At 41.8% G+C, this 24,506-nt stretch overlaps 2 protein-coding genes and 1 long non-coding RNA gene across 4 annotated transcripts in view; 2 read left to right on the top strand and 1 right to left on the bottom strand.

Moving 5' to 3' along the window:
* Positions 1-391: 391 nt before the first annotated feature.
* Positions 392-4,625, bottom strand: SLITRK1 (SLIT and NTRK like family member 1). Its single transcript, XM_072351014.1, has 2 exons — positions 4,323-4,625; positions 392-4,123 (listed from the first exon to the last, which is right to left on the bottom strand). Exon 2 carries the CDS (start codon positions 3,171-3,173, stop codon positions 1,095-1,097), a length of 2,079 nt encoding a protein of 692 aa, XP_072207115.1. The 5' UTR covers positions 3,174-4,123; positions 4,323-4,625; the 3' UTR covers positions 392-1,094.
* Positions 4,626-5,476: 851 nt separating this feature from the next.
* Positions 5,477-24,506, top strand: part of LOC140259565 (uncharacterized) — a 28,901-nt gene continuing 9,871 nt past the window's right edge. For both annotated transcript variants that reach the window (XR_011905416.1, XR_011905417.1), the window contains exon 1: positions 5,477-5,947. This is a non-coding gene — a long non-coding RNA (uncharacterized lncRNA). The remainder of the gene's footprint in view (positions 5,948-24,506) is intronic.
* Positions 19,678-23,557, top strand: LOC140256364 (uncharacterized). Its single transcript, XM_072344849.1, has one exon. The coding sequence runs from the start codon at positions 19,840-19,842 to the stop codon at positions 21,322-21,324; it is 1,485 nt and encodes a 494-aa protein (XP_072200950.1). The 5' UTR covers positions 19,678-19,839; the 3' UTR covers positions 21,325-23,557.

Here is a 24,506-nt window from a genome sequence, read left to right as displayed (position 1 = left end):
AGAAATCAAGGGTACTAATTTTTACATTCAAATGGAAAGGCAATACTGAATATGTATACCAAAAATGAAGAGAGAGAAAAATAAAGCCAAAGCCTCCCTTCCCTCCCTCTCCCTCCTGCAAAAAAAAACAAAAAACAAAAAACAAAAAACAAAAAAAAAAAAAAAACAAAAAAAACCCCAAAAACTAAAATTCACCACTCAGAAAGAAAATATCTCCCAAAAAAGCCATTCCCACCTCATGAAAAAAAAAAAAAAAAAAAAAAAAAAAAATCAAATGAGAATATTCATGCAACAATGTCTTAAATAAAACCTTTACTTCCCTCCCCTTCCCCCCTCCCCCCACCATGGTAAAAGTACGATCTCTACTGCCTATTGATCACACAAAAAAAAATGGCGAAATGGCACTTTTATTATTATACTGTATTTCTTATATAGAAGGTTTGATACGAAGGGACTTATCAGGTAAGAGGGATGATGGTGTGAACTAGACGCTGCTTCCAGTTGTGGGCTGGAGCATCCCTGGGGTGCGTTGTATCCATGCGAGCCATGCAGCAGTTGTTTTTTTTTTTGTTGGTTTTTTTTTTAATTTTTTTTTTTTTTTTCATTTGTCTGTTTTGAAGTCAGAGTCATTTATTTACAATACATTCATGCCTTCGTGCAACTTTCTACTCCTGTTTTGTCAGGAGGAGGCTGACAGCAGCCCTTCCTCTGTCCCCCTCCTCTTCCTGGCCTCTCAAGGGAGGGGTCCATCCAAAAGGGAAGAGGGCAAAAAAGCAAAACAACCCCCAACACAACAGAACAAAGGCCCAACAAAACCAAGAGCCATGGTTCACCCTGCCGGAGACGAAGGAAGCAGGTCCTCGCTCATCCATTGCTGTCCTGGCAGCGCTCGGTAGGGGGAGGTGCCCTCCGCTGGGCTCCCCCGACTCGTACCGAGAGCGGCTCTTGCCCTGGGGGTCGCGGGGGAGTGCATGAGTGGTTTTTCACAAAAGGTAGCCGAGGTGCAGAGCCGTCCCTGCTGGCATTTGCCTCCCCATCACTGGGAGAGCACAGGGTCAGCCCAGGCAGCAGCCACCCCTGCCCCACCCAAATCCTCAGTCTGACAGGGAGTGGGAACCGCAGTCATAAACTCTGTGGGCCCCATCGGTGCTGTAGGGCCCGTTGTGCCAGTAGGATGAGTCGCAGACAGTCTGCAAGGAGTTGATCTCAGATGCAGATGAGTTGGCATCCCTCCTCTTGGACCGTTTTCTGTTCCTCAGGATGAACACCAGCATGCCAACCACCGTGAAAGCAGAGGTCACAAAAACCAGCAGCAGCCCTGGCACTAGCACCGAAATGGAGACTCGACTGGTCTCCAAGTAGGAGTTGGAGTGAGTACCTGTTTCTGCAACCCCAGTGCTGTTTTTGTTGGTAGAACTTAAGGTGGGCGATATTTTTAGCTGAGGGCAAATCACGTCATTGGAAAGGGACTCAAAATCCTCCTTGAAGAAATCTTCTGGAGACTCGCACCTCAGGTCGCTCATAATCACCTTGGGGCGCAGCATTTCCGCCCACTGTTTGAAAGGCACAATAGGGCAAGTACAGTCCCACGGGTTGCCGTGCAGATCGATCTGGGTGATGGAGGTGAGCTGGTCCAGCACCCCTGCCACTGGGAGGTACATGAAATAATTGTTGTGTATGCTGAGTTTGGAAAGGGAGACCCCGGCGAAGACATCAACTGGGAGAGACCTCAATAAGTTGTTGTTGAGGATGAGGACTCTGAGTTTGGGCATTGCATTGAAGGTGCCGGGCATGATCAGCTGGATCCCATTAAACTCCACGTTCAGGTACTCCAGGTTTTGCAGTCCAGTGAATTTCTCCCGGGATAAGGTGTCTAAGTAGTTGCTATCCATGTACAGCCATCGGAGTTCAAAGAGGTTCTTGAAGGTGTTGTTCTCAACAGTGGCTATGTTGTTGTTTCCCAAATCAAGTAAATTAAGTTTTCGGTAATCCAGAAAGTGGGATTTCCTGATGGTGTGTATTTTGTTGTCTCTCAGAAACAGCTCCTGCACATTGGACGGCTTAGGCTTCAGATCCACCAGGCTGCTTACATTCCTGTCATTGCAATTAACCTTTAAACCCGAGCCAGGGATCTGATCACAGCTGCAGATCTGAGGGCAGGACAAGATAGCCGGTTGCTTGCTCTTCACACTAACAGTTGACACAGCAGCAGTGGGTCTAGTTTTGATTTGCCAGTTGACAGGAATCTTTGTACCTCCGTTTGGACCAGATCCTGGTGTGGCAGGGTCTTCTTTGCCATGTATTTTAAAGGGGGTTGGAATGGGACCAGGATCACAGGTTTCTTCTTCGGCAGGGGGAGCAGCTAGACTAGAATCCACTCTGTTCTTTTTGCACAGCTCTTGCTCTGTGGTCTCATTTAAATCTTTTCCCTGCAACCTAGTGGGAGCTTCACAAATCACTCTGCCGATCAAAGCATTTTTGGGTATGTTTTCCAGCCATTCCTTCAGTGACAACAGATCGCAAGTACAGTCCCAGGGGTTATCCTCTAGCAGGATTTCAGCAATGCCTGGGATCTGCTCCAGAACCTCCTCGTAAGGCAAGGTTTTAAGACGGTTTCCCCGGAGGTCGAGGTGGGTGATCGGCACATACTGAAACACGTTGGGGGGCAAGGTACTGATGAGATTGTCATTTAAAATCAGCACCTCTAGTTTGTTCAAGTCCCTAAACGCTCCTGGATCAATATCCCGCAATAGATTAAAATCTGCCTGGAGGTATTCCAGATCGTCCAGTCCCAGGAAAGTCTGCTTCCTGAACGATTTGATCTTGTTGTTGTTTATGTGCAAGCGTTTCACCAGCTGCAGCCCCAGGAAAGCCCCAGGAACAATCTCATGCAAACCATTGTTTTCCATGTGCAAACTGACTGCATTGTAAAAGTTAGCAAACTCATTAGGGAAAAGTCGAGTCAGGGAATTTCCATGCAGGAATAAATGGTAAAACTGGGAAGTTGGGGCGGTGAAATGTTGCAGGCTGGTAAATCCCTTTTTCTCACAGTCTACGTGCAAATCCCCTTCTATCTCGTTGCAGGCACAGATCTTCTCTTTGCAAACGTCCCCTGTAACGTTTCCAGCAGCAAAACAAAGAGACGTCTCCAGCAACAGAATCCAAAGCAGCATTTTTAAACCAAGCAATTCATTCCCGATCTCATCACAAAGTAACAGCAACCATCCTCCTCACGCGGAAAACAATTCCAGTTCATTCAATACAAAATGTCCAAACCACCACCAAAGGGGGAAAAAATGTGGGGAGGGGGAGCAGGGAGGGTCGGAGGAAGGGGGGAGGGGGGGGGGGGGGGCTCCTTCTTTTCTCCTCTCTCCCCCCCCACATACATCTGCAGCAGCCCAGATTCCAGTCAATAATTATATCCACAAACTCTCCAGGCACGTACTGCAAGGCACGCAAAAAAAAAAAAAAAAAAAAAAAAAAAGTGGAAGGAAAAAAATTCCCCCTCCTCGATCCCCCTCCCTGACGGTTCCCGGGCAGCTAAGCGGAGGTCTGCGGTCCGGGCTGGCTCACCGGCATGGGAGCGATGCTAGCCGCCAGCCGCCGCTGCATGGTCGAGAGAAGCAGGCGGAGCGCGCAGCGGTGCCCGCGGAGGCTGCCGCTGTGCGCGGCTCCGCGCCGGACTGACCTTGCCGCGGAGCCGCGCTCCTCGCCCGCCGCCCTCCGGGCGCTGTCCAGCGCCCCGGTGCTGAAAGCGCGCCCCAGCCTATGCGCGGGCCGCCGAGCTACCGGCGCTGCGCGGCGCCTGCCCCCGCTGCGGAGCGCTGCTGCCCATGATGCCGGCGCCGGGAGCTGCCGCGGGGCCGCCCGTCCGCACGCCCGCCCGCCCGCGCCGCGCCTCGCCCCGCCGGCCGCGCTGCCTCTCCTCCTCGCTCGCTCCCTCGCTCGCTCGCTCTTCTTTCTTTTTTCTTCCGCCGCTGCCGAGTCGCACGCTAGCACACACTCACATGCACGCAGAGGGAGAGTTGCTAAGATGCTCTGCTCGTTTCAACCTGGTGCACTCTGAAAGATCTGACACCCTCTGCTGAGCTGCAGTGGCAAAAATCCATCTGCTGAGGGAATGCTGGATTAAAAAAAAAAAAAAAAAATCAATCCACGTACACGGCAAGCATTAAAAATGTTGGCATTAAAAGCTGGCGATCTATTTAGATGCTCTTTTTTTAAATAGATTATTTAATTTATTTCTTTCCTTTTAAGATGGGAAGTTTAGCATCCCCCCACTCATGGCCAGTTCCCTGTTGCCCCCATCCACACGGACATACCTGCACAAGCAGGGGAGGAAGGTGTGTTTTCCTTATTGTATTTCCCAATGGCTTGAGCAGAATTAGTGTCAGGGTGTCAAGCGAGTAGCAATTTGAGGTAATTATTTTGCACGCCATTTTTATCGTTGCTTTAAATGCATTTCTTCCTCCCCTGCAATCTACAGTATTTCGTGCTGGGTTTAAGTCTCTTGCTGGCTTTCGCTGTGCAACGAATAAGTGTGGATTATTATATTATATATTCTTACACATATATATAAAAAAATCAGATGATCACAGAGGAGAAAAGGGGGTAGGGAGGAGGGGATTGCTGCACTGTTAGCAATTCACAGCACCTACGGACTACAGCGTCTCCCCTAAGGAGAGAAGGAGAAGGGTGAAACTGACAGCTGTGCATTTTGACATTTTTATCTACACACAAATAAATCTAGGTAAGCACGTATGTGCATGCATGGATATTTCTCTAGGGATGCTTTCAATACCCGCTCCGTGGAAGCACAACGGCTGCTCTCCACCCCCACTCCCACCCCAGCCCCCGCCACCCTTCCCTCCCACTCTTCTGACAAAAGAGATTACACAGCGGAAAAATCGGTGCCTGGCCTTACAGACAGGAGCCAAGCACACAAAAGTTTCTGCATCATTTGGACGGGTTTCAGATGCCTGCAAGCGAAGGACCAGTTGCACCTCTGGTGGTGCTAGTGAAAAACGGAGCTCCCCCCATCCTCGGCAAACCGCGTCGACGCGGAGGCGGAGGAGGAGGCGGGGGCGGGCGAGGCGGCCCAGCCGATGCATCCCGCAGCCCGGGGCCGCACCGCTCCCGGCCGGCTTGCCGATGAACTTTGCGGCGTGTAGGAAGGGGGGAGAAGTCAGCGCGGGAGAGCGGGGGGAAGGAGAGTTATTTATATGGGAAGCCAGGTGCAACCCGTACCCCTGGTCCCGGCGGCATGCTAATTTAGTCAAAGCTCTTTTTTTCCCCTGGCTGCCGCTTCCAAGTGAATTAGACATCCTGCCGAGGATGATCTTATCAAATTAATGTAATCAGACTGCCGTTTCGGGTCCCCAGGATGAAGGTTTGGCCTTCTTGGTAGTTGCGGTAGGCGAGGACTGCGGAGGAAGGAAGCTTTGGGGGCGGGGGGAGGGAGAACGGGCTAGGAGACGGAAAAAAAAAAGCAGAGAAATTCTGGCCCTGAAAACGTCCGCCCAATAAATTACAAACGGTCCAGAAGAGATAAAATGCCGCCGAGAGAGAAAGCACCACAGTAAATATGTTAGTGGTTTCATTAGGAGAAAAAAAGAGGGGAAGGAAACTTGGCGCCGCGTTGAGGCGCATTAATTCATTTCTCCTGTCGCTGTCTCTGACTTCGCCTTTCGGTGCATGCCGGGGGTGGGAGCGCTCGGGGCTGCCTGCAAACATTCCGTGCCTCAAGTATCGCTGAGTCCAAGTGTAGGGGCAGCCGGAGGCAGGACAGCCCCCAGATGAGTCCTCAGACGGAGGTGAGAGAGTCAGGGAAAAGGAGCGGGGGTAGGAACAGGGTTGGAGTAGGAGATTCACTCGTGTTGTCAGCAGCAGCGACCCGATCTCTGTGGGTAAAGGCACGGGGGAGGAAGTGCTGAGACGCTGGAGCCTGGTGAGTGCTTACTGGTATGTGGGTCAGGAGGACTAAAGATATGCTCGAGAATAAAACTTCTTAGCGTCTTTACCATTGTGTTATTAAAATTGCTCAGGCACTGTAAAAACGATCAAAATGCAACCAAAGGAGCTGAAAGTTAACGAGATATTAAATAAGTAAGTATGAATAATAATAATAATAAAAATGAAACAACCTGCAGTCAAAGCATGAAGGACAAATAACCTGCTTCTTCCAAGGCATTTGCTGAGAGGTGGGAACTAGTGGGAGCCAAACAAATGGAATCTCACAGAAGAAAAAGAAGGCAAAAAAATTGCCAGAAGATGTAACGGTCTTTACAATATGTAATTTCCAACAGAAAGTATTTGGATATGGAAACTATTGTGCTTGCAGATGAATACTTTGGAGGTGTAAAGAAAGACACACACACACACATATATATATATATATATATATATGTATATATATATATATATATGTATATATATATATATATATAAAATGCATTGTTTGGAGTACATCTGCCATATAAAAGTTAGCATCTAGAAGACAAGTCAGAGGGGAAGAAAAAGGGCATAATCCATTTCCTATTTGATATCTGAAGCTTTGGTTCTGTAAGTCAAGTTCATGGGAAAGGTGTGTCAGGGCTGTGAAATCAGTCTGTCATTATTCAGTGCCATATTCCTAAATTCCCAGATTTCTTCATCTTCTTATAGTAAGTATGGAAACATGTATCTGGGGAGAAAAGCCATGCCTCTGTTTTAAGGAAATGTCTGCTCCTGCATCAGGGCCTCTCAAGCTAAGATGTTTTACTTTTCTATTTAGACTGTGTTGTAAAGTGAGAGATCCTGCAGCACTGAAAGGCCAATGAATCCAGGTCTTTAAAATTCAGTATAAGCATCCGATTTTTAAAGACACAGACTGGTTGAACAATCAGAGCTCACATTATCCTCTCCAAATTACCCAGTGGATTAGAAAGGGGAAAGAGCACACAAGGACAGATCTATCTTCCTTGACTCCTTTCCTTATCTGATGCCTTTCACCTCTCTTCCCTTTGCAGCTTCTAGAAATCCACAGCAGTAATCTTCCCACTTACATATTTCTTCAGGGATTAAAGTCCTGTACTTAACCAAACACAAACAAATTGACTCCAGCACGACAGTTGCCTTCAGAATAGGAATGTTTTAACTCCTAATATGGAGTTAAATATCTTCAAATAAGCAAATGTACTGGGATACATTTACATTTTCCCAGCTGGTAGTCTTTCATCTCCCTCTTGTTCTGACTATGAAGTAGTAACACTGTAAAACTGGTTAAGGGTTTATTTATGCTGTATGGAATCATGTTAAAAAATAGTTCTCTCATCTAACATTGCAGATTTTGCAAAGCAGGATTCTGAGCATCTTTAATGTGTCTACATAACAAAAGTTACTACTGTAGATAACCTACTTGCAGTATTTTAATATGCAATCACAGAATTGTAGGAGTTAGAACGGACTTCTGGAGATGACCTAATCTAACCTTCCTGCAAAAGCAGGTTCCCAGAGTAAGTTGCACAGCAAAATGTCCTGGTGGGTTTGGAATATCTTCAGACAAGGAGACTCCACAACTTCTTTGAGCAATTTGCTCCAATAATGTTCCATGCACTTGGTCCATGGGAAACATAAATATGTGTGTATACCTATACATATATACACACATTGATGCAGCCCCTCCAGAAACTGTTCCCCTGATGGTTTTAGGCAAGTTCTGATCATCTAGTTTTTACTAAGGGTTGTGATACATTCACCAGATGGAGCTTGGCAAAATGATGAAGTAGTAGATGATGATGTTTTGTGGGTTCTATTTTTTGTTGTTGTTTTGTTTTGTTTAGTTTTGTTTGTTTGTTTGTTTGTTTTAAAGGATGGAAGAAAAGAACATTGGAGAGATAGTTTGCTTGCTTCCATCTAGTGGGTAGGAGACTGGCTCAGCATTAGAAAATCAAAATTCTTTATCTTCTGTGCTGTATGAGAATTTCGTCCCACATGTTCCTCTTTTTTGGCTCATACCCTCAACCATCAGGCTACCAGCCCTCTTACTGCAGCTGTTCTACTTTACAAGAAACATTTTAAGATTTCCCTGAACCAGAGAAAGACGGTGGGGGAGCATGAGCTTACAGCCTACTTCTTAGAGCATTCAGTGGATTGTGCAGAGCCCTGGGCAGACTTGCTTGCTTTGTGCTTTCATAGGAGACTGAGCTTGACCAAATTGACTTCCCATCACATGTTTAGACTGTAGAGCCTGTAGTAAAATCCATAGGCTGCCATTCTCCACTGAACATATTTGTAAGACCTTGCAGTAATTTTATGTTGGAAATGCTGGCTTGAATAGGTCATAGAGTTACTCTTAAAAGCTTCAAACATTAGGGGTTAGATAAATGAATAGATGTCAAAAAGTTGACAGGTTTTATATCCAGCCTGAGCATGGTCTGCTATAAAAACCATGTAGTCATATTATTTTGAAATTCTGATGATGTGGAAGCAAGAGGTGCATTTAGTGAGTGGGCCAGACAGATTCCCAACCAGAATTTCTTATTTAAACTATATATATTGATCTATGTTTCTGGCCCAGTTTCCACTGTGATTGCTTGCATTAACATATCTGAGCAATTCTTAGAAGATAGTGCCCTAGAACTAGCACCCTTAATGTCAAGAGTATCTAGAATAGTTGTTTAGCAAAGCACTGAATCCACACATACACATTTATATTTTATCTTTCTCTTCCTGTTACTTATTTTTATTTTTATTTCTCTGCAGACTGTAACACAGTCTGCTGGAATGAAATGCTTTCAAAGGAAAAGAGTATTGTAGGGAAGCCAAGGGACAAACTTGATTCTTTTCCAGCTTAGCAATGAATTGACCCTAAGCCTCCATTGGGAAAGTATGTTCTGCTCACTGTGCTGTTGGTTGGAAGGAGAGAGGAGCTGACTCACCCTCTTCCTTTATTTCTTCTCTTTCCAAAACACAAATATACATAAACATAAATGCAGACACATAAAAAGTTGATTCAACAGAAAGAGGTTATCTGTTTTAAAGAGTGAATTTCAAATTGTAGAGACTGGATGGCGGGAAATGGTTTTGCTGCAGCCCTGACCCCAGAATGTCAGAGATTCCACTGCAGCATTTCCCTTAAACAACCTCCGAGCAGCATCTTCATTGTTCCTGATCTTGATGTGGAGGCCTGATTCTCTGCCTTTCCCAGTGCAGTGTGTAAGGTGGTTTGTTGCCTGACTCAGGAATTGGGATTCTACTCCATGCTTCTTCCTAAATTTGGCATTGCAGATTTTAGCACTGCAGCACTGAAGCAGAGAGATTTATTTATTTTTCCCTTTGTGATAAAGCACATGTGTTCAGGCTGGGTAAAAATATTGCAGTGCAATTAACTGGAGCTGTGAGAAACATTCTTTTGGTCAGATATAGCAGGGAAAGCACTAGTATAATGTTACAGCTCTTAATAAGGAGTGATAAAATCTGCACCATATACTAACCTCAACACTATTGTGTTGTTATTTTTAAAAACAGATTCCAGTGTTATCATTTTAAGCACTTGTAACAACAATTCTCAACAATGTGCAAGACTAGCCTTCCATGCAGTGTAATCAATATATTGTACTCTTACTAATGTGACCTTTTTGTAATTTGCTTGTTTGCTTATTGTATTCTTTCCTGAAACATTAGAGGCTGCAAACAGCAAAAAGTTGAAATAGCTGGTCACTCTGCAGTATGCATAACAGACTGAGGTAGTTACGTGCATCTATGCAATCTGCTGTTAGTTAACAATGACTTTCAGCATTGTATGAAAACTCATAGTTTGAGATAGGAAGTGCAAGAGTTAACTTGCATACATATCACAGTGTAATTTAGATCAGCACTAAGCAGCATAAAGAATCTCAAACTAAAAAAAAAGGTATCTAAACTTTCAATCTATTGCTTACACAAGTAATCCCACTGAATCACATCAGCTTGAATAATAGATCTATAGTGTGTTTTCAATAATTAATTCTTTTCTATCTATTTTCATGGTGCAGCCTCAGAGCAACAGAAGGATCATTTAAATGGACAAAACTAGATAAGAGTTTATGCCTGTGTTCTCTATAACTGTAATGCATTTCCATTGTTTAATAATGGAAAAGGAAATGGTTCTGAAAGGGCAGAACATGACCCTGAGAAAAAAATTGCTGAATTTCCATCTCAACCGATATTTTGCTGACATGACTATGGACAACTCATTTCTTTCACCTGTGCCTGAGTTTTTCAGCCTTCAGAAGTGGAAGGAATTATAGAGCCCAAAGTTACTAGGAGTCTGTGATGAACAAAAGTGGTGACTGAGGTAATTATCACCGTTACTCAATGATGTAATGTGAAAAGTCAAATCTTATGTAAGAGCAATACTCACTTTTTATCAACCTATCTTAAAGGCTTTCACAGTGGAATATAGTTTAATTTCATTTGCTCAACAGATTGGAAAGCAGAAGCATTGGCCTTGGGAAGGTCACCCATTAAGCCACTGATAGAGCTAGAAATTGACCAAGTTCTCAGAATGTCAGGTACTGCCTTCTGTCCCGGTATTTTACAGAAATAAGTCTGCTCCAAAAGAAAACAGGCCAACTGCCTCTTTCTCCTTGTTTCTCAGACCTGACTTTATGCATCAGTGGTTACATATACCAGTCATTTTCTTTATGGAGGTCTAATGTAGTTATGTGGCATGGCAGCAATACCATGGTTTGGTTTTCTTATTAATTCACAGGTTAATCTACCATAATTTAATCGTTTTAACTGGACAAAATTGTATATTTTCTTTTCTTGATGTTCTCTCAACTCAGACTTCAAAAAGCATGCAGATTTCAGAGACAAATAATAAACTATTTGAAAGACAAAGTACCTTGGAATTAAGAAACATTTCATGTAAACAACAACAACAAAAGAACAAGTAAAACATAAATGTGATGCTTCAAAATATCATAAGAAATCTCTGTTTAAATATAAGAAACATGAAGAGGTGGTTTGTGTTGTGGAAATTCATCAGTTCATTTTTTTATTTTTTATTTTTTCTTCTACAATACAAAATAAAAACATAAGCAATCAAGTAAAGATGGAAACCGAATTAATAATTTCTACTGTCATTCAAAACAGATACCTGAAGTATTTGAGGTGATTGAAATGTTTTGTTTGTTTATTATGTATTTCTTATTTTTGTTTTCTATATATAAAAAAGGCACATTTTGAAATAAAAAATCAGTCTGGAATTCAAGGAAATCAGGGTGTGATATCTTTCATGATCCAAAGCATTGTAGTCAACAACTGTATGTCCAGGTGGATGCCAGTGGTGAGTGCCGTACCCCAGCGGTTGGTTTTGGGACTGGTGATCAACATTTTTATTAACACAGGCAGTGGGATTGATTGTACCCTCAGCAAGTTTGCTGATGATGCTGAACTGAGTGATGCAACTGACACAATAGAAGGGAAAGATGCCATTCAGAAAAATCTGTACAGGCTCAAAAAGTAGGTATATGGTAATCTAATGAGGCTTTACAAGGCTAAGTGCAAGGTGGTGCACTTGGGTTGAGGCAGTAGCAAATACAAGTGCAGACTGGGAGAAGAACTCACTGAGAGCAGCCCTGCAGAGAAAGACTTGCAGGTCCTTATGGACAGAATGCTGAACATGAGCCAACACTGCTCTTGCAGCCTGGAAGGCCAATGGTAAACTGGGCTGCGTCAAAAGAAGGGTAGCTAGCAGAGTGAGAGAGGTGATTGTCCCCTTCTATTTTGCCATTGTGAGGCCCCATCTGGAGTACTGTATCCAAGCCTGGGGTCCCCAGTAGGGGAAGGATGTAGAGCTATTGGAGTGGGTGTACAGGAGAGTCCTGAAGATGATCAGAGGGCTGAAGAATCTCTATCATGAAGGGAGGTTGAGAGGCTTGTGTAGCCTGGAGAAAAGAAGCCTCCGGGTTCGAGACCTTATCGTGGCCTTCCAGTATTTAAAGGTAGCTAATAAATAGGGACACTGACTTTTTACATGGTCTGGTAGTGATAAGGGTGAATGGCTTAAAACTAAAAGAGGGAAGATTTAGATTAGATGTTAGAAAGAAATTCTAATTCTCAGAGAGGCGAGACAATGAAACAGGTTACCCAGAGATATCCCTGGGCAGCTTGATCTAGTGGCTGGCAACAGTGCTTTTGGCAGGGGAGAAAGATCTAGGTAATCTCTGAGGCCCCTTCTGATTCAAGGCATTCAAAGATTCTATGATATTATAATCTTATGATTCTATGGCCTTTCCGTGTTTTGTTTTTCCAAAATTTCATTTTGTCCAAAATATTTTTCTTCTTTGATTAATGGCAATTTCAACTGTAATTAGCTGACAGAAAATTTCTAAATTGTTTTCTGAAACTATGAGAGCATCCTGTGGTGTGTGAACATTAAAGAGCAGTTGCTAGACATCACCAAACTGTGACAATGCTGAATAGATGAAACATTATTAACAATAAAGTAGTATCTTTAGCCTATTTATGCAGTGCCTAGAAACCATATTCTGGGACCAATCCCACATGGCATTTTTAGTTTTAATTAAATAACATTTCATAGACATAGGGGAAAAGAGGTTGGTGACCTGATTAATCGTTGTAGCACTTGAGTTTGCATCACGGAATCCCAGTTGATTTCAAATGTATTATCCTGATGTAAAGCTAGGGCATTGCAGTGGTCACTCACGATGTAGTTTTCTGTTTTCAACATTGGCATAGAAGAGCTAAGAAATCCCTTACTGCCTATGCCAGTTTCCAACCAGTAACTAGTTTTTTGAGGCTTTTTATTTAGCCAAGAATATTTTATTGATTCAGTTCATATTACAGTCCACAAACAATTCTGTCCTTCCTGAGCTGATGACAGGATGAAATCATTTTTGTTGCTGAGGTAGCTAAGGCAGCATTCCTATACTTGTTATAATGGATACATATTAAAGTCCTGTATTTGGACTCCACAGAACCTTAGATGAAATTAATGTGGGTCTAATTACCTTTAAGTTATTATGCAGAATATAAAGCACAACCTCACAGTAGACTCTTTCAACTGAGAATGTGTGTGTATGCAGACATGTGTAAATATGCACATTTTGTGTATATGTATCAGGGATTTTGATGTCACTAAAAGACTGTTTAAACAGTGCCTTACTATATTGCTGTTCATTAACAGTACATATTTTCAATGTTATTTTTTTACATGATTATATTGTTGCATATTCAAATTGTTCTTAATAATCATTGCCTATATTAGCTGGGTATATTCTATACCACATAGCTGATGCCATGGCAATTAGCTGTACTAAGTGTGGTCAGGTTTGAGGATCAGATATGGCTTGCTTTGATGAGGGAAGCTACAGCCAAAGTCAGGAGTAATCTTTTCTCCTCTTTTTATATTTCTTTTTTTCCCCCTCGTGTTTCCATGGTATTTTTACTTTCCTTACAACCTACCTAAGAGGAGGGATGGATCTCATCTGCTTCCAATGTAGAATATCTCAGGAGCACAATTTGTTTGTTTTACGCAGCCTGCTTTCTTTCTATTCTACATCCACCTTTGTTACCTTGCAGTTTGCCGTGAGTAGGTTGCTCTGAAAGTAATTCCTCCTTTTTCATAAAATAATAGAACAATTTCCATGGAAACTACAACAGAAAGAAAGAGCACAATAGTGCTGTTTGGGAGAGAAAATTCTCAGCTGCAAAACAATAATTTTTTTAGTCACCACTATCAGCTTTGCATTTTTGCTAGACTTGAACAAGATCCTGCATGCTGCACTTGTAAAAAATGGAAATGAACGTCAGTGGGAGTAGGTTTTTCCACATGAAGTAATTCAGTGACACATTTTTGTTTGATACACACTTCCATGTCAGATACCATTTTGTCAGATTGTCCCTCTGCTGTCATTTGTTGCATGGCAACAAAATGTAATGGAGTATTGGTGGGAATGTTCAGCCTCTACTTCCACACCACCAGCATCCATCTCTGATGTCACTGGCCAACATAATAAAACAGGAGACACTACTTTTGAAGCAGCAATCATACATGATTTTTACTGTATTCTATTTGAACAACTGCATCTCAAGTCCCTTTTTGCCCCTTGCTGTTATATATTGCCTTCATATACTGAGTGTATCTTTGACAAACTGCTCAGGCACTCTTGCTGGTTATGCCATTAGCAGCATTATAAAATGTTCAGTCTCACAAATAATTATACAGTTCAGCTATTTAGGCACTTCAGTGCTGTTATGCCTAGGCTCCAGGTAAGCTTCTTGCTTACTTGCACATAAAAGGCATCTATGTCAGGTTCTCAGCTGGAGTAACTGAGGAAAATTAGGATAGTGATTGTTCTGAGTTTATCATGTGACTTCAATAACCCCTTTTTTTTTTTTTTTTTTTAATTTATTTATTTTTTTTAACCTTCTCTGGAAGGTCTGTTCACATTCTAAAGGTTCAATATTCATTACTAGAAAAAAATATATTTATTAACCATAAACCAACTCTGCATGATATGGTTCTGTAGGATGCCTGTGATTTGTGATCTGAGGTGAATGTGATTGTTTCTTGTTTGAGGTATAGGGTGTAGCATTTACACTGAAGAACCACTCAAATTAGTATTAGATGAATTGACAATTATCATAAACATGCTATAATGCACATGTGCAAGGCAGCCCATACTACCAGAGATCTACTGAATCTGTACACCAGGATATATTCCTTGCCTTCTTCCAGCAAGTGAATTTAGCTGGCCTAACCTTTCTATGCAGACAAAACAGACCTACCAAAATACAGCTATATCCTGTCAGTAGAGATGCTACTCCTTTTTTCTTTTCTTTGCATCTGGTTATGAGTAGAATCACTGATATGTATGTGGTAGCTTTGCTTTCTCTGTGGGTGTATGCTATACCATTAAAGGACACCAGGGCAATAGGTAGACAATATCTACAGGAGGATTTACCTAGACAAGATCAATACTGAACAATCCACTTCTCACTGGTGCTCTTTACCATTTTCCTTTTCTGTAACACTCATCATGAAAGTTCAAGTTACTGAAAACTGACTTGATAATTCTTGTACTTTCATCTAACAGTTGAAGGTCAACCAAAGTTAAAGCAAAAGCAAAACCAACCAACAACCAACCAACCAAACAAACAAACAAAAAAAAGAGATTAGCTGCAAATATAGGGCTTTTTGTCTGAGGACTCAGAGTAACAGCTCCATTTTTGGTGGATTTCTCAAAATCTAAAATGATTAAAGGACAGTACTGTAGTTCTCTGAACAGTTGTGTTGGTTTTTTGTTGTTTTTTGTTTTGTTTTGTTTTGTTTTGTTTTGTTTTTTTGTTTGTTTGTTTGTTTTAGGTCATTGCAGAAATAATTTAAAGACACAGTGACTTCAGAGTTTAGAGCATTTTAGAGTTTAGAGCTTTTTTCCTTTTTCTTAATTAATGAATGTCTTTTCATTTATGTAGTTATTTATTTATTTTAAAAGGGAAGTGGGATTTCTAATTGATTTGACTTTAATTAAATATTTAAATCGCTTGAATAAAATATTTTACTGCTTTTAAACTTAGCTTTTAAAGGGGAAACTGAAGCATATCTGTGATAGAACACTTGAGCAGTGTGATGATATCTTTAGCTTTTAGCATCTAGTCTTAGGTACCTGCCCAAGCATCCTCACAGTCACTGGAGAGAAATTAAAGAGCCAGTTATACACAGTATGTACAAATCAGGAGGAATGAATTGTGTTGGCAAAGCATTATTTGCTATGCTTTGTAATAACGGCCTTGGAGTTTACATTACCTTACACTAAAGGTAATTGACTTTTATATTACAACTTTGACATGCGATTCATCCCATCCAGAATAATAAGTGTTTTTAAGAACTAGTACTTTGTTGAAAAGGTATTGACACTGTTTGTTTTTGTTTCAATTTTTACTTTTTAGAAGTCTATCTTTTCACTCAGTTTTGAATGGAATGAAATGTGAAATAAACACTTAAATATATTCTTATAATTCAAAACTAACCAAACACAAAGCTGTCATCTATATACAGTCAGACATTCAACATAAAATAGGAAATTATTTTCTCAAAGCAAAATGACCTGAAAGAAAAAAAGCATTATGTTATGACTTCAAAATTTCTTTTGAAAGGAATAAATATTCAAGATGCATGCTATGGTGCTATTTGTTACCCTTAGCAGAGGGCTCTTCTTTTATTTTGTCTTTTACATTTCTACTAAAAAAATCTGAGAGAAATGAGGGGTGAAAATAAAGAGTGCTATGATGATGAGTGTCTGAGCGTTCCCTGAACTCAAGGATCTCAACCTTATATAAAAGTAGCATTTAAATTCACAAACACTATAAAGAGTCAAGGATATCTGAAATAGAAATAATAATAATCTATATTTTTAAAAGTTACATCTTAATGGCATTTTAGTTGCTAAAAAATGCTAGAGAATGTTTATGAGATAAATGCATTCTTTTTCTCTTTTTAATTTTTCTTTTATTTACTTTATTTTTTAATGATTGATAAATAAATAAACATGAAAACAAACTAACAAAAATGCCAGTCTTGTAACTAAATTGTGTAGAAGCTACCAATATATAATCTGATTTAAAAATAAAAATATTCCAAAATAGTTGTTCTCAAAGCAGAGATAGGAGACAAAAAGTAGAGAGGACATTAACTTTTTTAACCTGCCAACATACTCCTTCCTGGTGCAACAAACATTCACCATATATCATACTGGATACCAAGAGAAATGAGATATGGTTAGATAGACAATTTGCCCTCTATGGTACAGATATTATTATGGTCTTTTGTTCAGTCTGTGTGCAATTCAAAACTATAATTAAAGACACAGCGATAAGAATAAAAAAAATGTAAGCTTTATATGTTCATTCTGGTAAACATGTAAACAAGTAACAGAACCACATTGGATTGTTAGAGTCACCTCCATCTCTAACGTGAATCTTAAAAATAGCCAAGAAAAATCAATAATTCTCACAAAATAAAGCAATTGTGAATAGCATGCATTTGCTGGAAGCTTCAACACTTGCTCTCTGTGCAGTCATTAAGCAGAAAAAAAACAAAGAATGAAAAAGTTTAACTATTCCCACAAATTACAGCTCACTAGAGAAAGAGCTTTTACCATTTACTCATATGTGTTCATAGACCCAGATGGTAAATCGGGAGAAATTACGTGATCTTTATTTTAGTGACATTTTAAAATTGTTTTGTGATCTTCGGATGAAGATTATTGTATGCAGTTTAGGGCAATAATATCATATTTTATTTCTAAAGCACTTTGTTAGCTTTAGGTTTATCTGAACAAGTCGTTTTGATAACACCAACAACACAGCAGCATTGCTGCAGAAAGCTTAAACCTGGTAATATTATCTATCCATTGTGCTTCCAAAAATAAAATAAATAAATTTATATGCCATACATCCTTTTACAAATGCAGGTTCTGTAAGGGATAGAAAAACCCAAACAACAACAACAAAACAATATTTCTCATAAATGTTTAACAATTTTATGTTTTTTATTTGTTTGCTTTCCTTTCCCCTCATATTACAGCATTAGTGATATAGAAGCTGATCCCAAAAGATATTCACAGCTCCCAGTGAATTCATGATAAAATGCACATTTGGTATTTTGCAGGATCAGACAAATATAGAACTATTCATGTGTTGATTTTTTTTTTTCTAGATTTTTTTCACAATTTGAACAAATGATTGTAAGACTTTTTTTTTTTTTTTTTTTTGAATTAGTGATACCATCTCCAGTTCAGACAGAGTTTGAAAAATAAAGTCAGAGCAATTGCTAAAACAGCACTTTTCTGACAGAAATACATAATATGTTTTGACCTTTATGAGTCTGTTTCATAAATTGTTAATTTGATATTTGTTTTCTGAACATCTGGTACTGTATTTAAAAAGCTGCTGTTGGTCTTTACACTTAGATCTTTATATATAAAATGCATTCTGTTTGTAAAGATATCATTCTTATATTGTTTAGACACATGCCTACTCCTGTAATTCAAGGATAAAGAATCTTTGAATCAAAGATGTTAAATACTGCAAAGTAACTCATTTTTCACTTTATCCTTAAGTATTTAGCATAAATGAATTATTAGTATCGAGTGTATGAAATATAAAATTAAAGCACAGGGTAAATAATTTGGTGGGGGGTAGTGTAAGAGGCCATGCTTTTTACATTACTGTCTCAAAGTCTGCTGAAATGGACAAGTTCAGGGAAGCCTGGCCAAGGTTCCAGAGACACAGAAGGACAAGTCCAGGCAAGTCAGAGCCACGGTTCCAGACCCCCTTTGTTTAAGGGTGACGTGACAGATGACAGACAGATGACAGATGGACAAGTCCGGGAGCTACGAAAGGGAGATAAGATACAGATGAATGGCCCTTAAGTGGTCTTTTGTGTGGGCCTATCTCAAGGAAGAGGGCCATCTCCGAGGTATTCACAGGACTCTGACCCAAGCCTTCCAGAAATGTCCCGAAGGCTGGGAAGAAGTAGGATAAAAAGAGCATGGACAAACCATGGATTTTGGGTTGAGGTTTTCTGACATCAGATGCCTCTCTTCATGAACAAGGAGGTTGTCTGACATCAGATGCCTCACTACGTGAACGCCTGCATGCTGAAGAAGATGCATGCATGAAGAACTTTTAGGCATCTGGCTTCAGATTCCTCCAACGTCTTCCTACGGCGGACACCGGATTCACCTGGGCTTGCTGCTCGAGACCCTGCTCCGTAAGACCTCGCTGCCTCCCGATACCTCGCTGCCCTTTCTACCTCCCGCTCTGCGCTGCACCGATCTGCTGCTTGCGGCCTGACCCTCTGCTGCGGCTCTCCCCTGCGCTTGTTCCTCCTGGTCCAACGAAACGACGTGCAACGGGACGCTGCTGCGTTCAGGAGGTGACTTTCCCCGCTTTCCGTAATTCTTGCCTTTTCTACCTTTCCTGTCGCCCACTTTCCCTTCCCCATCACCCTAATTTTGGTATCCGCCGCTCTCCCTTCCCCATCCCCTCAGCCGTCTATTATTCCCAATAAACTGGTCGGATCAACATTTGAATGCTTCTCTTCTTAATCTCACGCCGAGCATAATTTATCAAAAGAACCTTGCCTCACTCCTTAATTGGAGCGAGACATTTTTATTGGCGTAGTCGGCAGGATAATCGTCGTGAGAGTGTTGTCCTTCCAGTTTCTCTAAAACTTTTCTGTCTCTTTCTCCTGGAGTTGCAAGGAGCGATAAATTTGATAACTTTCTTTGACGTGAGCACCTCTCCAGGAAGACCGCTCCATATCCTGAAACTTTGTTGCTTTCTTTCTTACGTGTATACCTCTCGGGGACGTATAGATTAATTTTGACTATTTGCTTTTGTTTTATATGTGTGTGCCTCCCCGGGAAGACTATTTTGCATTGTGGTGGTTTTAGTATCTTGTAACGTACTTCGGGATTTGAAGTTTTGTGTGTGCGCCTCTTGGGGAAGTGAGGAAGTAATTTTTATTTTGACGTGTGTGCTTCTCCAAGAAGTTTATTTCTTTTGAGAAACCTAGAAGTTATTTTTTAACTTGTGTGGCTTGAAGGTTGAAGTTTTTCTTCGTGGCCTGACAGGATAGCCAGGAGCGATTGAGGTGTTTACGCTTTCTTTGGAAGTGTTGATTTGAGTCTTTTGGTCTTTTGTGTAAGGGAGTGTTTTGAGCAGTTGCTGGTTTTGTTTTGCTAAGTGTTTGCCTCTCTGAGGAGATAAGGAGTCACCTCCTCCCTCAGTGTAGATTTCGTTGTAGATTTTGTTGTCTTGATAGTGAGTAAAAGTATATTCGCTATGGAAGGTGAAAATATGTTGTTTGATTTGCTAGAAAAGCATGCGTCTAGGCCATCGTTAACAGGGTTGGACTGGGCACGAGAAAATTGGCATAATTTGCAGGCTGTTTCGGACCGTATTTGTGTTTTGCAACATGGGGCTCGGACCCGAGCTGGGAAAGGCAAATCATTTATTTGTGCGGTACTCGGTGCTGCTTTAAAAGCAGCCGTGGAGTTCCGAGACCAGCAGCTTAAGGCGGAAAACCAGACAATACAGTCGTTACAAGAAACGGTTAAAGCAACACAGGAGCTCGTAAAAGCTCTGCAAAACCAAATTGGAAATCTAGAAGAACAACTGAATAGAGAAAAGCATAATTCGGTGTTGTTACAAACGGCTTTTAAGGAAATTTTATCATATAAAGATACGGATGACACTGTTATCCACAGTGCACCACAAGAGAAAATCTATCCTCAGGAGGAATTGAGAGAAACAAAAGAAAGCTTTGATAATGAAACCCCAGTAGCCCCTCTGCGTCCTCTTATAAAAACTGAATATACCTTCGATAATGGTGAGGACCTTGATCCTCAAATGAATGTTAAAGAAATCCCTTTCTCAGCTACTGAACTAGCTAAATTAAAAAAGGATTTTAGCCGGTCTCCAAGAGAATCTGAAACGGAGTATGTATGGAGAGTCAGTCTAACTGGTGGAGACCAAATAATGCTTACCGAAAAGGAGGCTGAGGGTTATTGGGGGCCAGGAGTATTTTTAACTACTGGCAACAACCGTGCTCCCTGGTCCCTAACACAGAGGGCTGCTTACTGGGCTGGTGGTCTCAACCCTTTAGAAAGGGGAGACCCTCTTGCTATTAATGGGACAGTGGATCAACTGGTTGAAAGTGTCCAAAAGGCTGCCTGTCTGCAAATGATGTACGACAGGAAATTGCAGCCACGGCACGAATCTCCCATGATGATGCCTGTGGATCCTGAAAGGATGACTCCTTTAATTAGGGGGCTTCCAGAATCGCTGAAACCCATAGGTATACAGTTACAAGGTAAAATACAAGCCATGTCCCAGGGAGAGAGAGCTCGAACTGTTTTAGAAGGAGCTGGTACTTCAGGCTCTTTACAGTCTGGTTTTAAGGTATGGACATGGGGGGAGGTTGCCCAAGAGTTGATTAATTATGAAAGGAAATTTGGGCCCGTGGCTTCTACCAGTAAATTTGAGCCAAAGGGAGTAAGGCTTGCAGCAGCCACCCTTGCTCCTAGGCCACCTAGCCCGAAACTTAATAGAATGGAAAAGGTTTCATTGCCAGTAAGAACAGGTAGGCGAAACATTGCTCACAAACGTAATAGACTGTGGACCCTGGGCCTGCAAAAGGGTATTCCTCGAGATCTAATGAATGGACTATCAACAGATAGGCTCGAGATGCTGGTGACCAGTTGGCCGACTAAACTTGAGACCCCAGTTCCTAGTGTCCCCCCCCACAGTTACAGAAGAGATACCTGAGAAATTGGGAAACTAATTCCTTCACCCTCCTCAAGTGAGCTGGGGGGGGGGGGGGGGGGGGGGGGAAGGGTGGATGTTTGTTAGAAAGCTCACAACAAAAGGAGAAGATTCTCCATTTAACACCTTCTGTCCCAAGGCCTCACCACTCCTACCAGCTACCCCTGTGAGTCACAATACAGTTAAACTGATAAACTAGGGAAACACTGGCCAGCCTGTGTCAATTGACTCAGCTAACCTGAGGACAATTCCCCTAACATTAATGAAATACCTTAACAAGAATCCTTGGAAGGCTAAGGACACCCCTAAACAAGGAATGTAAAACATATTCTCACCGAATTGTTCCCTCGTTTTTTTTAATTGTATTAACAAAGCCCCAAAAGGGCAAGTTGTTGTCTTGTTTTATTTTTCAGAAGATTCCCGTGGGACACTGACTGAACAGAATGGCTTGTAGCTGATTTTAACCATTTGTGTTTTGTGACAGAAAAATTGAAGATGTGATCATGCTAGAAGCAATAATATTATGTTTTGGTTTGTTGTGGGTTGTGATTGATATCAGTCCTTGGATCTGTTAAAAATTCACAATTTGGTTCAGATTTTTGTTTTTTCAGATCATTCTGACTTTCTGGTACTTCCTGCACAGTGATATCATTCCTTCTGACCCCTTCTTTCACCCCTTTTGGTTAAACTGATTGTGATTTGCATGTAACTCCTCCATGGTGTTTCCAAATTATTAACAAATTGGGAAGTGAGCAATGGGACTCATCTAATATCTTTTAGATGTGGTCACAAAAGTAAAATTTATCATGAAACCCTTTGCACTGATGCTTTTCAGTAACACATCAGTTCAGGAGTTCCATCCAAAACACAGTTGTTGGAAAGTGTCTGAGTTTTGACAAGAGATGTGTATGTTTCTGGGATTACTTTTATGATTTGTGTTGTCGCAACTCTACTGTTTCTTCCATGTGTGATACCATGTTTATCTATTGTGTGTTGTCGCAACTCTACTGTTTCTTCCATGTATGATACCATGTTTTGTTCAACTTATTCAACATGTTGTATCTTCTATGTATTTTGTAACCTCATCAAGTGATGAGAAAGTCGAGCACATCCGTGCAACATTTGTAACCAAGCAGGAAAAATCCTTTGTAATGATTGCATGAAACATTTTAATTCCCCTGCCCTCTCCTTTTTCCCTCATGCTTACTATCTTTCTCTCACCATCCTGGATCAGCAGTGGTCCATTTTTTAAGCAAACTTTGAGTCACGGGGTGGTGTAAGAGGCCATGCTTTTTACATTACTGTCTCAAAGTCTGCTGAAATGGACAAGTTCAGGGAAGCCTGGCCAAGGTTCCAGAGACACAGAAGGACAAGTCCAGGCAAGTCAGAGCCACGGTTCCAGACCCCCTTTGTTTAAGGGTGACGTGACAGATGACAGACAGATGACAGATGGACAAGTCCGGGAGCTACGAAAGGGAGATAAGATACAGATGAATGGCCCTTAAGTGGTCTTTTGTGTGGGCCTATCTCAAGGAAGAGGGCCATCTCCGAGGTATTCACAGGACTCTGACCCAAGCCTTCCAGAAATGTCCCGAAGGCTGGGAAGAAGTAGGATAAAAAGAGCATGGACAAACCATGGATTTTGGGTTGAGGTTTTCTGACATCAGATGCCTCTCTTCATGAACAAGGAGGTTGTCTGACATCAGATGCCTCACTACGTGAACGCCTGCATGCTGAAGAAGATGCATGCATGAAGAACTTTTAGGCATCTGGCTTCAGATTCCTCCAACGTCTTCCTACGGCGGACACCGGATTCACCTGGGCTTGCTGCTCGAGACCCTGCTCCGTAAGACCTCGCTGCCTCCCGATACCTCGCTGCCCTTTCTACCTCCCGCTCTGCGCTGCACCGATCTGCTGCTTGCGGCCTGACCCTCTGCTGCGGCTCTCCCCTGCGCTTGTTCCTCCTGGTCCAACGAAACGACGTGCAACGGGACGCTGCTGCGTTCAGGAGGTGACTTTCCCCGCTTTCCGTAATTCTTGCCTTTTCTACCTTTCCTGTCGCCCACTTTCCCTTCCCCATCACCCTAATTTTGGTATCCGCCGCTCTCCCTTCCCCATCCCCTCAGCCGTCTATTATTCCCAATAAACTGGTCGGATCAACATTTGAATGCTTCTCTTCTTAATCTCACGCCGAGCATAATTTATCAAAAGAACCTTGCCTCACTCCTTAATTGGAGCGAGACAGGTAGGCACACCTGTCTACTAAGGAAAGAAAGCAAGTAAGTGAGAGACAGAAGACAGAGAAAGAGAGAGAAAGAAGGAGGAAATGGAGGGAGAGAGGGAGAAAGGAGGAAAGGAAGGGAGGAAGTGAAGATGGGAGGATGGGGAGAAGGGAGAATCCTGAACTTCAGGAGAGCAAACTTCAAACTGTTTTAGGAAGTGTTGGATGAGATCCCCTAGGAAACTGTCTGTAGGGAGAAAGCAACAGAGCTGAGCTGGAAGGACTTTAAGGATGCCTTTCTGAGAGCACTAGAGCTCTTCATCCTCCAGAATAAAAAATCAGGCAGATGAGGCGGGAAACCAGCATGGTTGAGCAAGGACCTGCTGATCAAACTGATGGAAAAAAAGGATAAGCACAAGCACTGGAAGTGGGGATGGATGGCAAGGGAAGAATATCGGGATGCTGTCCAGATGTGCAAGAATGGAGTCAAGGAAGCCAAGGGACAGATGGAATTGAATTTGTTAAGGAATGTGAAAAACAACAAGAAGAGATTCTTTAGATACAAAGAGCAAAAGAAATAAGCAAAAGAGAATGCACTCCCCATAAAAAAATGAGAAGGGAGAACTGGCCTCCTCAGACACGGAGAAGGCTGAGGTACTTAACAAGTTGTCTGTCTTGGTCTTCTAGGGCAGTCAGGCTTTTAACATCTCATGTCTCTCAACTTGCAACTTCCTAAGCAGGGCTAAGGAGAACAAAATATCTCCCTGTGTAAGAGCAGTGCAAATCCAGTACCATCTCATGAGTCTGAACATGTACAAGTCTATGGAGCCAGATGACTTGCATCAGAGTTCTGAAGGAATTAACTGCTGTGCTTACCAAGATCCTCTCCAACATATTTGAAAAGTCACGTCTTCAGGCTAAATTCCTTGTGACTGGAAAAAAGAAAACATCACTCCCTTTTATA

Source organism: Excalfactoria chinensis, chromosome 1 (genome assembly GCF_039878825.1).
Source record: "Excalfactoria chinensis isolate bCotChi1 chromosome 1, bCotChi1.hap2, whole genome shotgun sequence".
Classification (NCBI taxonomy): domain Eukaryota; kingdom Metazoa; phylum Chordata; class Aves; order Galliformes; family Phasianidae; genus Excalfactoria; species Excalfactoria chinensis.
This window is presented reverse-complemented; position numbering and strand designations above follow the sequence as displayed.

Bases quoted from the DNA above. Each gene is read 5' to 3' on its own strand.
- SLITRK1 (XM_072351014.1), bottom strand. From the start codon at position 3,173: ATGCTGCTTTGGATTCTGTTGCTGGAGACGTCTCTTTGTTTTGCTGCT.
- LOC140256364 (XM_072344849.1), top strand. From the start codon at position 19,840: ATGGAAGGTGAAAATATGTTGTTTGATTTGCTAGAAAAGCATGCGTCT.